This window comes from Cherax quadricarinatus, chromosome 5 (genome assembly GCF_038502225.1).
Source record: "Cherax quadricarinatus isolate ZL_2023a chromosome 5, ASM3850222v1, whole genome shotgun sequence".
Taxonomy (NCBI): domain Eukaryota; kingdom Metazoa; phylum Arthropoda; class Malacostraca; order Decapoda; family Parastacidae; genus Cherax; species Cherax quadricarinatus.
Window position 1 is genome coordinate 65,315,870 of NC_091296.1, and position 15,000 is coordinate 65,330,869.

General features: G+C 43.8%; 1 protein-coding gene across 1 annotated transcript in view; it reads left to right on the forward strand.

Annotated features, from left to right (window-relative positions):
• LOC128685089 (uncharacterized) overlaps window positions 1–15,000 on the forward strand; it is a 156,803-nt gene that overhangs the window by 140,147 nt on the left and 1,656 nt on the right. The window contains exons 11-12 of the mRNA XM_053771586.2: window positions 13,375–13,527; window positions 14,057–15,000. The exon at window positions 14,057–15,000 is cut by the window's right edge and continues 1,656 nt beyond it. Of these exons, the coding sequence (XP_053627561.2) occupies window positions 13,375–13,527; window positions 14,057–15,000 (1,097 nt within the window). The remainder of the gene's footprint in view (window positions 1–13,374; window positions 13,528–14,056) is intronic.

Consider the following 15,000-nt stretch of genomic DNA (forward strand, 5'->3'; position numbering starts at 1 on the left):
TCACAAACTGTTTTAAAAAACAATCCTGGATCGTATCAAGAAAGTCACCCGACTCTAAATTTCCTGTCAAATTGCTCCAGTCAATCTGTCTATAGTTGAAATCTCCCATTAGCACAACATTTTCGTATGTAGATGCCTTACGAATTTCGTCCCATAGAAGTTTACTGCACTCCCTATCAAGATTTGGGGCCCTGTAAATCACACCCAAAATTAGTTTTTCTCGGCCCTCGAGAAGCTGTAACCAAACAGATTCAGTGGCTGACGCTTCTAATTTAATATCTTGTCTAACACAACAATTTAAATTGTCTCTGACATACATCGCTACTCCACCACCTTTCCTGTTGACCCTGTCAGTGTGGAATAATTTATAGCCTTGTATGTGACATTCAGATGGCATCTCTCTATCTTTCAAATTGAGCCAGGTCTCTGTTATAGCAATAATATCTATGTTTCCTGCACTTGCAATTAATCTTAGCTCATCTATCTTATTTCTAACACTCCTGCTATTAGTATAGTAAACCTTAAGGGAGCTAGTCCCTTGCTGCCCTCTGCTGTCCCCCTTTGTTTTCTGACCTGTTCTATTGTCTTTATTTATAACTTCATGCTGAATGCCTTTTATACATTTACTGTTTCCAACCCTAGTGTTGCAACCTGCTTGTTTCCCACACACACCCATACCTCTATCTTCCATCAGTTTAAAATCATAGGCATTTCACCAATGGCCTTCTCAATCGAGTCTGCAAGTGCTACCACCCCTGCCCCAGAGAGATGAACCCCATCCCTTGCATACATATCATGTTTGCCATAAAAGTTGTTCCAGTTGTCAATGAATGGGATTGCAAGTTCCTTGCAGTATCTGTCTAGCCAGCAATTTACACCAATTGCCCTAGACAACCATTCATTTCCTACTCCCCTTCTAGGCAAGATGCTACATATGATTGGGATCCCTCCCTTAGACTTAATGAAATCTATAGCTGACCTGTACTTATCTAGCAGCTCTTCTCTCCTACCCTTCCCAATATCATTTCCACCAGCACTGAGACAGATAATGGGCTTGTTCCCATTACCTGACATGATATTATCCAGTCTGTTGACAATGTCCCCAACACCAGCTCCAGGGAAGCACACTCTATCTCTCATCTTCTTATTCCTATTACAAAAAGCACGGTCAACATATCTTACCTGAGAGTCACCAACCACAAGAATGCGCTTACCTTCATTAGCAGGGGCAGTAGTACCCTTACCTTCACTGGCCACTGAAGTACATTCATCCTGGAGAACAGAGAAGCGATTTCCTACCTTCAGATCTTCACTCTTAACTTTCCTTACTCTGATGCGCCTCCCATTACTGTGAACAACTCGCCACTTGTAGCAGGTGCTGGGCTGCACCTCACTGCTGGTATCCGTTGCTACCTCCCCACCTACAGCCTCCTCACAGTGAGAGACAGACTGCACCTCACTGCTAGAAGCCTCATTCCCCACATCTCCAACCACCTCACACTCTCTCCCAGGCCCATTGAGGTGGACCTTCAGCCTCCTAATCTCCTCCTGGAGAAGCAAGACCTCCTCCTTCAACTCTCCAAACTCAGTTTTTAAAACACTGCAGAAGCAAGCCATGCTTTGTAACCGTCCACGCTATATATATATATATATATAATATATATATAATATATATATATAATATATATATATATATATATATATATATATATATATATATATATAAATACGTATATATATAAATACATATATATATATATATATATATATATATATATATATATATATATATAAATATATATGTATATATAAATACATATATATGTATTTATATATATAAATACATATATATATGTATATAAATACATATGTATATAAATACATTATATATATATATAAATACATATATATATATATATATATATATATATATATATATATATATATATATATATATATATATATATATATATATATATATATATATAAATATATATATATATATATATATATATATATATATATATATATATATATATATATATATATATATATATATATATATATATATATATATATAATATGTATATATAAAATATATATATATAATATATAAATATATTATATATAATACATAAACATGATATATATATATATATATATATATATATATATATATATATATATATATATATATAATATTTATATATAAATATATATATATATATATATATATATATATATATATATATATATATATATATATATATATAAATATATATATATATATATATATATATATATATATATATATATATATATATATATATATATATATATATATATATATATAACACATCTGCCGATTCCCACCAAGGCAGGGTGGCCCGAAAAAGAAAAACTTTCATGATTCACTCTATCACTGTCTTACCAGTGGGGTGCTTTACACCACTGTTATAAACTGCAACATTAACACCCCTCCTTCAGAGTGCAGACACTGTATATATATATATATATATATATATATATATATATATATATATATATATATATATATATATATAAAATATATATATATGTATATATGTAAATATATATATATATATATATGTATATATATAAATATATATATATATATGTATATATATATGTATATGTGTATATATAAATATATATATATATATGTATATATATAAATATATATATATGTATATATATAAATATATATATATAAATATATATGTATATATATGTATATATATATATATATATATATATATATATATATATATATATATATATTACACGTATATGTGTGTGTGTGTGTGTATAATATGCGCTTTTAAATTAACTAATGGAATGGAACGAGGAGGTTGCAGGAATAAATCACTAAACGGCATGTATTCCCTTCTGATTCTCCACGAGTTTCATTAGCATATAATGCCAGTGCTAATATGCTCCAATATCTTGGAAAGAGAGACGGGGGTAATCTCCTGGGGTTCCTTTAAAGTGATGACAGCATATACTAATGCAATTGAGGAAATAAACGAGCTAGAAGGACGTGGCCAAATCGTGCAGTGTCAAAGGCAAATTGACAATTCATGCTTTGCTTCACATCAAAAGAGCAGCCGGTCTGGGAGAGAGAGGAGAGACGCACTGGTGTGATTTCGGGGATCCCTTGATGGACTGGCTAAGTGGCTGGCTGGCTGACTGAATGTCCGGATGACTGGCTGACTGCCTGGCTGAATCACTGACTGGTTTGCTGAATGACTAGCTGGCGGAGTCGCTGGCTGGTTGGCTGAGGACTGACTGGAGCCAATGATCACTCACTGCTTGTCAGGGTGATGGGAATACAGAATACATCACTCCATCAGTTCACGCACTGAGGTTTGGGGATCGAATCCCCGGTACTGCTGGAAAACAGGACGTGTTTCCATAAAACACCTGCTGTCCCTGTTCACCCATTAATAAAATGGGTACCTAGGTGTTACTCGACTGGTGGTGTGGTGTCCTGGGGATAAAATTGATTTAATTTGACCTAACACTGAATACGGGACTGAATACGGAGCCCTGAGGAACGACCTACGAAGATAGATTCAGTTGATCATCTCTGCAACACAGATGTGAACCAGGTGACACATGTTCACAATATACAAGATACTTAAAGGCCTCCATAAGGCCGTAAATCTCATTTGAAATATTTAAACAAAAATATTTATTAACACTATAAAGTCACGAGGAATTTAAGCTTATTCGTCAAATTTGACTGAAAATCAATCGCTTTGTAGTTGTAATTTGTTAATTGAATCGGATGTTTGGAGAAACATTTTATGCTATTATTTCCCATTAGAGTTTGTAGCATTTGTATTCCAGCGACATTGCGTAATTAAAGCATTAAACGTAATCAGTGCTTTTGTTTAGTTTACCAGCGCTGTATCGCAATTAGAGCATCACACACATATTTATTTTGAGTTTCCCAGTACCGTAATGTAAACAGATCAACCAACATAATCATCACACTTGTTTAATAAGCGTTTCCCAGCGCCGTAATGTAATTAGTGTGGGAGAAAAATATTGATGAAACATATAATTACATTACCGCCTATTTCAGAAGTTTTTCTTCCCAAGCAACAGGACTGAAACAGAAACGGGCACTAGACCACGAACACAACAACCACATAAAACACAAATAAAACAAACAAAAAAATACCATATGAAATACGTAAAAAAGAACACAGAATATAAACCAACACAATAAAACTGAACATTAACACTACAGACAATAAAATACGCCATAGCAAAACGCATCAGAACAACAAACAGATCGACACCATGCCTAACCCTTCTAGGGTAGGGTAGGTGCCTGAGCACGAGCCTTTAGCTCATAAGACTGTCATTCCCATTAGCCCCCTTGGGGCGAGGATGGCGGACCAGCGAGGCCTAGCTTGTGGCTAGGCCTGGTGACAGTTGGTCCCAAAGATGAGGAGGTACTTGTGCCTCCTCCCATGGGAGACTTAGGTCTCAGACACTCCTTAAAGAGGGAGCCAAGGCCGGGCCACCACTTGGACAAGGCCCGGGCCGGGAGAATACCGGCTAATCTTTAACTAACTAACTAACAACAAACACTCCATCAGCAACAATAACCACAAGACAACCACAAGCAAATCTGTTACCACAAAAAAAAAAAAAATCCAGGCGACCACTTTTCCAGTGGCCACCACATCCACATTTCGCTGGAAAAATGGAACGAGCCAAAATTGCAAGAAAAAACAGCGACACCAATTACACCAACGAAACCAACACAGCATCAAACACTTCCACCAAAGCTCCAGCAACCAATACAATAATACCCTCACCCTCAAAAACAACTACAGTCTCAACAACCACATTGACTACACATAAACACAACGGCAACCACAACCTAAAATCTCTGATTAAAACCACCAACAGGATATCTACAAATGAACAACACTTACAAGAACCATAACAGTCAGAACAACTAAAGCCACAACACCCACAGCAGTCACAACCCCGCAACACCCACAGCAGTCACAACCCCGCAACACCCACAGCAGTCATAACCCCGCAACACCCACAGCAGTCGCAACCCCGCAACACCCACAGCAGTCACAACCCCGCAACACCCACAGTAGTCACAACCCCACAACACCCACAGCAGTCACAACCTCGCAACACCCACAGTAGTCACAACCCCGCAACACCCACAGCAGTCACAACCCCGCAACACCCACAGCAGTCACAACCCCGCAACACCCACAGCAGTCACAACCCCGCAACACCCACAGCAGTCACAACCCCGCAACACCCACAGCAGTCACAACCCCGCAACACCCACAGCAGTCACAACCCCGCAACACCCACAGCAGTCACAACCCCGCAACACAGCAGTCACAACCCAGCAACACCCACATCAGTCACAACCCCGCAACACCCACAGGAGTCCCAACCCCGCAACACCCACAGGAGTCACAACCCCGCAACACAACAGTCACAACCCAGCAACACCCACATCAGTCACAACCCCGCAACACCCACAGGAGTCACAACCCCGCAACACACACAACAGTCACAACTCTGCAACACCCACAGCAGTCACAACCCCGCAACACACACAGCAGTCACAACCTCGCAACACACAGTAGTCACAACCCCGCAACACCCACAGCAGTCACAACCCCGCAACACCCATAGGAGTCACAACCCCGCAACACCCACAGGAGTCACAACCCCGCAGCACACAGCAGTCACAACCCCGCAACACCCACAGGAGTCACAACCCCGCAACACAGCAGTCACAACCCCGCAACACCCACATCAGTCACAACCCCGCAACACCCACAGGAGTCACAACCCCGCAACACACACAACAGTCACAACTCTGCAACACCCACAGCAGTCACAACCCCGCAACACACACAACAGTCACAACCCCGCAACACCCATAGCAGTCACAACCCCGCAACACACACAGCAGTCACAACCCCTACCAGCCACCACACCACTAATGAACCACAAAATAACACACGTACCATTTGTTACAGATATTTCCTAGCTAATTTGCATTAGTAATCAAGTATTATATCCCATACTAATTTCAACTGGAAACTCCAGTGAAAAAAATCCTACAAAAAACTAATAAAAACACATTTCACTACATATATATTTTACACGAAGATCCAAATACCGTATATTGTGCAATATAGCATAAACATTATACTCTGCAGTATAGTGTATATACAGTATTGCACAGCAGTATGGATTAGACATGTTAAGTGGTTCTAGATGACTTAAGAAATCGTAATGACACGATTGCAAATAAACCATACCCCCGGCCGGGATTGAACCCGCGGTCATAGAGTCTCAAAACTCCAGCCCGTCGCGCTAGCCACTAGACCAGCTAGCCACGCTAGCTGGAGATTCGTCTGTAAAAACTTGCATTTGTGGTCACAGAGGTGCCTGTGCTAACTTTCCTATGGTGTAGAAATATACCTAGTTGGATGAATCTTATTGTGGCTAGCTGGTCTAGTGGCTAGCGCGACGGGCTGGAGTTTTGAGACTCTATGACCGCGGGTTCAATCCCGGCCGGGGGTATGGTTTGGTTCTAGATGTTTACATGTTGAGGTTGTATGGATTAGACAGTATTGGAACCTTATTTAAAGTTTTAGTTCGTCTGTAAAGCAAATGAAAATCGTAAAAGAACTTTGTGGAGACACTATATTATAGGAAGCCATAGCCAAAATCTGAGAGTACTGGAATACTAGCTGCCTACACGTGTAGGCCTATTTCTCCAAATACATCAAGAAACTTAAATTTTATTTTTTATATGAGCATAAGGCGGAAAAATGTGTCTTGAGACTATAACTATGAAATTTTTTTTATATTTTTTGCTCTAAAATCGTGCAATACAATTGAACAAGAACCGTAGATCTGAGGAGTGGTATTGAGGCGATACTCTCACCCGTCATGGAACACAATCGAACTAATAATGGCTTAGGATGGTCCGAAACGTCGCAATAGAAGTTAACTTCTCCCATAACTAGCTGTAGAATGCCAGAAATAAAGACACTGGGAAAATTGTATCACTGCAGCTCTTCCAGCGATGCCAATCACGATATACACAGCGGATGTAATCCTTTCGACGGACTCGGAGTCAGTATTGGGGAATTTCTCTGGAAGTATCCTGGAAGTCTCGTCACGTCTCTATCTCACTTCCTGTGGAGATACGCTGCCCTCCACTCCCTTTCTTCCCACGACAACATTGTTGTCCTTCGGTGGAAAAGGATGTATCATATGAGTGTGTAGGTGCAGTTGTTATGTAATGATGTTTAGAAGACGGAGTGCTAACGAAGGGAATGTAAAACTGGACACCTACCTATTACATATTTGGAACACACACACACACACACACACACACACACACACACACACACACACCTACCTACCTACCTACCTACCTACCTACCTACCTACCTACCTACCTACCTTCAGTGTTGTTAAGCATCACGTGAACACATTTCGTGTTAATCAAAGGAAACGTAAATAAAAACATACCGTACTAACTAACGTTAGTACAAATCTATCCTCATAAATATTTTACATCGTAGTTTTTTATCGAGTTTTTTTTCAGTTAGTTTCACTAGTGTAGGTAAAAATTCACGATACATCGTACCCATACGGATTTAGAGGATTCCATGAATACATAATGCAGACTATTACACAGACGGAGGAGAGAGTCTATCACCATCAAGCCGTGTTGTGAGAATTTTATTATTATTATTATTATTACATTCACATGGAAGAGCTAAACCCGTAAGGAAAAGAGAGCATCTATTAAGTGAGAGGTCATCAGGTTTGATCCGAGGAAGAGCAAGTCACCCTTAATCCCTTAAATCATGAGCAACTTAAGCTCTCCCTCGTCCTTATTGAAGTGAGAGGGATGGAGAGGTGAGAACATTGCATGCAGTGAGTGGGATGGAAAGGTGTGAGCATTGCATGCAATGAGAGGGATGGCGAGGTGAGACTACTGCATGCAGTGAGAGGGATGGAGAGGTGAGACTACTGCATGCAGCGAGAGGGATGGAGAGGTGAGACCACTGCATGCAGTGAGAGGGATGGAGAGGTGAGACCACTGCATGCAGTGAGAGGGATGGAGAGGTGAGACCACTGCATGCAGTGAGAGGGATGGAGAGGTGAGACTACTGCATGCAGTGAGAGGGATGGAGAGGTGAGACTACTGTATGCAGTGAGAGGGATGGAGAGGTGAGACCACTGCATGCAGTGAAAGGGATGGAGAGGTGAGACTACTGCATGCAGTGAGAGGGATGGAGAGGTGAGACTACTGCATGTAGTGAGAGGGATGGAGAGGTGAGACCACTGCATGCAGTGAGAGGGATGGAGAGGTGAGACCACTGCATGCAGTGAGAGGGATGGAGAGGTGAGACTACTACATGCAGTGAGAGGGATGGAGAGGTGAGACCACTGCATGCAGTGAGAGGGATGGAGAGGTGAGACCACTGCATGCAGTGAGAGGGATGGAGAGGTGAGACCACTGCATGCAGTGAGAGGGATGGAGAGGTGAGACTACTGCATGCAGTGAGAGGGATGGAGAGGTGAGACCACTGGATGCAGTGAGAGGGATGGAGAGGTGAGACTACTGCATGCAGTGAGAGGGATGGAGAGGTGAGACTACTGCATGCAGTGAGAGGGATGGAGAGGTGAGACCACTGCATGCAGTGAAAAGGATGGAGAGGTGAGACTACTGCATGCAGTGAGAGGGATGGAGAGGTGAGACTACTGCATGCAGTGAGAGGGATGGAGAGGTGAGACCAATGCATGCAGTGAGAGGGATGGAGAGGTGAGACCACTGCATGCAGTGAGAGGGATGGAGAGGTGAGACTACTACATGCAGTGAGAGGGATGGAGAGGTGAGACCACTGCATGCAGTGGAAGGGATGGAGAGGCGAGACTACTACATGTAGTGAGAGGGATGGAGAGGTGAGACCACTGCATGCTGTGAAAGGGATGGAGAGGTGAGACTACTGCATGCAGTGAGAGGGATGGAGAGGTAAGACCACTGCATGCAGTGAAAGGGATGGAGAGGTGAGACTACTGCATGCGATGAGAGGGATGGAGAGGTGAGACCACTGCATGCAGTGAGAGGGATGGAAAAGTGAGACCACTGAATGCAGTGAGAGGGATGGAGAGGTGAGACCACTGCATGCAGTGAGAGGGACGGAGAGGTGAGACCACTGCATGCAGTGAGAGGGATGGAGAGGTGAGACCACTGCATGCAGTGAGAGAGATGGAGAGGTGAAACCACTGCATGCAGTGAGAGGGATGGAGAGGTGAGACCACTGCATGCAGTGAGAGGGATGGAGAGGTGAGACCACTGCATGCAGTGAAAGGGATGGAGAGGTGAGACCACTGCATGCAGTGAGAGGGATGGAGAGGGTCACACCTCAGGAAACAATGAGAGAGAAAATTGATAATAATAAAGGAGTGAAGGGAAGGGACGAGATAAATTTGAACTATTGTGCAAAAGATAATATGAAGGTCCTTTACGCGAGCAGCTGAAGGTTGGCCGCAACCGTCGTTGGTATCCGCCGCAACCGTCGTTGGTATCCGCCGCAACCGTCGTTGGTATCCGCCGCAACCGTCGTTGGTATCCGCCGCAACCGTCGTTGGTATCCGCCGCAACCGTCGTTGGTATCCGCAGCAACCGTCGTTGGTATCCGCCGCAACCGTCGTTGGTATCCGCCGCAACCGTCGTTGGTATCCGCCGCAACCGTCGTTGGTATCCGCCGCAACCGTCGTTGGTATCCGCAGCAACCGTCGTTGGTATCCGCAGCAACCGTCGTTGGTATCCGCAGCAACCGTCGTTGGTATCCGCCGCAACCGTCGTTGGTATCCGCAGCAACCGTCGTTGGTATCCGCAGCAACCGTCGTTGGTATCCGCCGCAACCGTCGTTGGTATCCGCCGCAAACGTCGTTGGTATCCGCAGCAACCGTCGTTGGTATCCGCAGCAACCGTCGTTGGTATCCGCTGCAACCGTCGTTGGTATCCGCAGCAACCGTCGTTGGTATCCGCTGCAACCGTCGTTGGTATCCGCCGCAACCGTCGTTGGTATCCGCAGCAACCGTCGTTGGTATCCGTCGCAACCGTCGTTGGTATCCGCCGCAACCGTCGTTGGTATCCGCCGCAACCGTCGTTGGTATCCGCCGCAACCGTCGTTGGTATCCGCCGCAACCGTCGTTGGTATCCGCCGCAACCGTCGTTGGTATCCGCCGCAACCGTCGTTGGTATCCGCCGCAACCGTCGTTGGTATCCGCCGCAACCGTCGTTGGTATCCTCAGCAACCGTCGTTGGTATCCGCAGCAACCGTCGTTGGTATCCGCCGCAACCGTCGTTGGTATCCGCCGCAACCGTCGTTGGTATCCGCCGCAACCGTCGTTGGTATCCGCCGCAACCGTCGTTGGTATCCGCCGCAACCGTCGTTGGTATCCGCGGCAACCGTCGGTGGTATCCGCCGCAAACGTCGTTGGTATCCGCCGCAACCGTCGTTGGTATCCGCCGCAACCGTCGTTGGTATCCGCCGCAACCGTCGTTGGTATCCGCCGCAACCGTCGTTGGTATCCGCTGCAACCGTCGTTGGTATCCGCAGCAACCGTCGTTGGTATCCGCCGCAACCGTCGTTGGTATCCGCAGCAACCGTCGTTGGTATCCGCCGCAACCGTCGTTGGTATCCGCAGCAACCGTCGTTGGTATCCGTCGCAACCGTCGTTGGTATCCGCAGCAACCGTCGTTGGTATCCGCCGCAACCGTCGTTGGTATCCGCAGCAACCGTCGTTGGTATCCGCCGCAACCGTCGTTGGTATCCGCTGCAACCGTCGTTGGTATCCGCCGTAACCGTCGTTGGTATCCGCCGCAACCGTCGTTGGTATCCGCCGCAACCGTCGTTGGTATCCGCCGCAACCGTCGTTGGTATCCGCCGCAACCGTCGTTGGTATCCGCCGCAACCGTCGTTGGTATCCGCCGCAACCGTCGTTGGTATCCGCCGCAACCGTCGTTGGTATCCGCCGCAACCGTCGTTGGTATCCGCCGCAACCGTCGTTGGTATCCGCTGCAACCGTCGTTGGTATTCGCAGTTGCTGTCTACCAGCCTACTATATATATATATATATATATATATATATATATATATATATATATATATATATATATACACGTAACAACATGTACCGTATATGCCACCTTTATATCAATAATGTATCTCTTAAATCTTCTATATATATATATATATATATATATATATATATATATATATATATATATATATATATATATATATATATATATATATATATATATATATATATGTACATGATCTCAATTTATCACTGAGACTGCCCAAATATACGTGGTTAAAACATTGCTTCAAAATCTCCATTTTTTTCACTATTTCTCTATTAGTATGGAAAACAAATGACTTTCCTATTCGTTCTCTCAAGCGCTTTTACTCTCGCTTCATTAAGAACACACAAAAAGTGTATACGGAGTTTACCATATAGATTTGTTTTCTCTTAGATATTCATTAACTAAAAATTAATATTGGTCGAAAAAATGGCTTTAGTAAGTTCCTCTTTACATATAGACAGCATCGCATTCTGTGGTCATATTTTTATATATATGAATTAAAGGCTTGTTAATTGCGTGATATTATTAAGTTCTTATTACAAGGACAGAATGTGATGAACAATTGATTGTGTGGTGTCTGAATCTCTACTGAAACGAGGTCACAGCAACAGCAGTGAGGTCACAGCAACAGCAGTGAGGTCACTGCAACAGCAGTGAGGTCACTGCAACAGCAGTGAGGTCACAGCAACAGCAGTGAGGTCACAGCAACAGCAGTGAGGTCACAGCAACAGCAGTGAGGTCACAGCAACAGTAGTGAGGTCACAGCAACAGCAGTGAGGTCACAGCAACTGCAGTGAAGTCACAGCAACTGCAGTGAGGTCACAGCAACTGCAGTGAGGTCACAGCAATTGCAGTGAGGTCACAGCAACAGTAGTGAGGTCACAGCAACACCAGTGAGGTCTTAGCAACAGCTGAGACCTCACTGTCGCAGCAAAGGAATTTCACGGCAAACTTTGTTTGTCTGGTTTGCTAAGCAGCTTTACAAAATGCATGCATACATACAATACATACACACATACGTAAATACATACATACATACAAAGAGACAGAAACACAGCAGGCTGGTTGATCTGTATATTTCGACCCCCTTCTGGGATCCTCTTTAGCAGATCTGCTGAAGAGGATCCCAGAAGGGGTCGAAATAAGCAGATTAAATAATTTCCTGAGTTTGTTTCCATGTGGGTTATTACTAAGCTTAGACAAGTGTTCATTACGCTTTAGTTATTTACATACATACAGTGTAACATTTGTATATACAGTACATATACATATGTACTGTATATACATATGTATTTGCGACTCAAGGACTGATGTTGCACGCTGAAATGCGTGCAACATCAGTCCTTGAGATGTAAATGGTTTAGCAGTTTGTCGAGGGGTTCATTCATGTTAATTAGTTAGGATAAGTAGCTTTGACTGATTAAGTAGTTGGCTTAAATGGTTTGGTTAACAAATTATAGAGTTAAACTTAGGTAACTGTATTGGCTGTTTGGTTAGGTTGTTTGGCTAAATTAGGTTATCCAGTAACTTTTACCATTAACCATATTCGTTTCACATCACTTCCGCCATCTTCCAGTAATCAATTCTACCATTCTTCATAATACCCAGTTCCATCGTCGTCCACTAAATATGCTTCCCACCATCTTCTCTTAGTAATCAATTCTACCATATTTCTAATTATTTTTATATGTCCCATTATCAAATATTCGCTTAATCTGCAAATGGACTTATCACATCAACGCCACAAGTACTATCAGAACTCCAGCTGTACTATCATATAAACACCCGTTTCACTATCTCATTAACACCATCTTTACTATCACGTCAACGCCACCGTTACTATTTCATGAACGCTACTTGTGTCACACAACACCACCTGTACTAACCACATCAACGAGACCTTTGCCATCACATCAACGCACTCTGCATTATATCAGTGCCACTGCACTATCATATCATCGACACTTTTACTAAATCATAAACTCTGTCTCACGTCAACGCCACCTAATTGTCTCGCGCTACCACTATTAGTAATCACCTTCACTCACCACCTCATCAGTCTGTACCAGCCGCCTCTAACCATCACCACTAACCATCACCACTACTACTACCACCACCACCACCACCACTAACGACCAGTGACCCCGTGTACCGTACAGCTGGAGGCGACGCTGACACCGGAGAGATGGAGTCAAGCTCTGCGGTCAATGCTGCCTAACACTGTGTTGCTGAAGATGCCAGTGTTCCGTCACAGAGCCTTCCATAACTTCTCCAGTGTCCTCGCTGATCTGGGACTAGTTCAGCTCTTCCAGGTGAGAGAGAGAGAGAGAGAGAGAGAGAGAGAGAGAGAGAGAGAGAGAGAGAGAGAGAGAGAGAGAGATTACATGAGAGCTGAGAGAAGCTGTGAAAAGAGTGTTGTATATGTACACAAGTGATTCAAATTTATTAGCCATTATAATCCTGAGATACAGTAACATTAATATCCCTTCCGAAGTTCCCAACAAAAACCACTAATTTTCAGAACCACCATAACACAATGTCTTTGTGATTATAAATCATGAATAGCCAATTCAATTTCGTTCAGAGAGCAAGACAGAAACAGACACTTATGGGCGGTTCAAGGCATTCATTAAAGGAAACGTTTCGGTCCAAGTCGGACCAAAACGTCGTCATAAGTTCCTCTCTCGTTATGTGCGGGTTATATGTGTAACGTTCCGGTCACAGTATGGTGCCTTTTTGTCCTTTTAATAACTGCCCTAAACTGACCATGAGTGTGTTTATCTACATCTTAAAGATATCATTATCCCATTTACTTTCTAAACAAGCTTTATATAAACACAGGAAGGCAAAGCGGACTTCTCTGGAATCAACCACGTCAAGAACCTTCACCTGAGCGACGTCGTACAGCTCACAGAGTTCCAGTCGTGTCAAGTGGAAGATCCACCCATAGCCGGAGCGATCACTTCCAGGAGGTCGAGGAAGATGACACTGCAGGAAGATGACGATGGTGTGGCCGTGGATCCCAGGATGGATCACCAACCGACGTATATTTATGGGTTCCCCATGGTGGAGTACCTGCAGTTGGACAAGGTAAAGCTCACTCGCATGGAACCAGCAGGGGGTCGATATGACGACATCTTCAGTCATTATTTTCCACAGCAGGCGTCTTCGCCAGATAGAACTAAGCAGCAGGCAACCTTGACGGATAAAACCGAGCAGCAGACGTCCTCAGTAGATATAACCAAGCAGCAGGCGCCATCGGTGGATAAAACCGAGCAGCAGGCGTCCTCTTCGGACACAGATTTCCAGCAAGGGTCCTCGACAGACAATATTTCCCAACAGGTGTCCTCGGAACGTAATACTTCACGGAAAGCATCTTCGACTGGCAACTCTCCGCATAACGCATCCTCTACAGATTATGCCATACACCAAACGAAGTCTGACTCCTCTCCGCTGACGTCCCCACCCAGCAGCTTACCGCAGCAAACTACCTTGACGTCACACGACTCAACTGAGAAGCAAATGGAGAAGGAAAACGGAAACCCAGGCATCATACCCACATCTCCCGAATACCCGTATTACAAGAACAATTTTGAGGAAGCCAGCATGTACCTAGGGTCTGAAGACTACAGGATCGATCGAATGGGAGCACCAGCGGCGAGCGATGACACCAAGAGACCCTCCAGCGGCGCTTTCTACAGACAGAGCGACGTTGGAACACTAGCGTTCGATCGAGCGTTCCTCTACGCCGTCAGACATAACCCTACTGGACTTCTTCTCTTCAT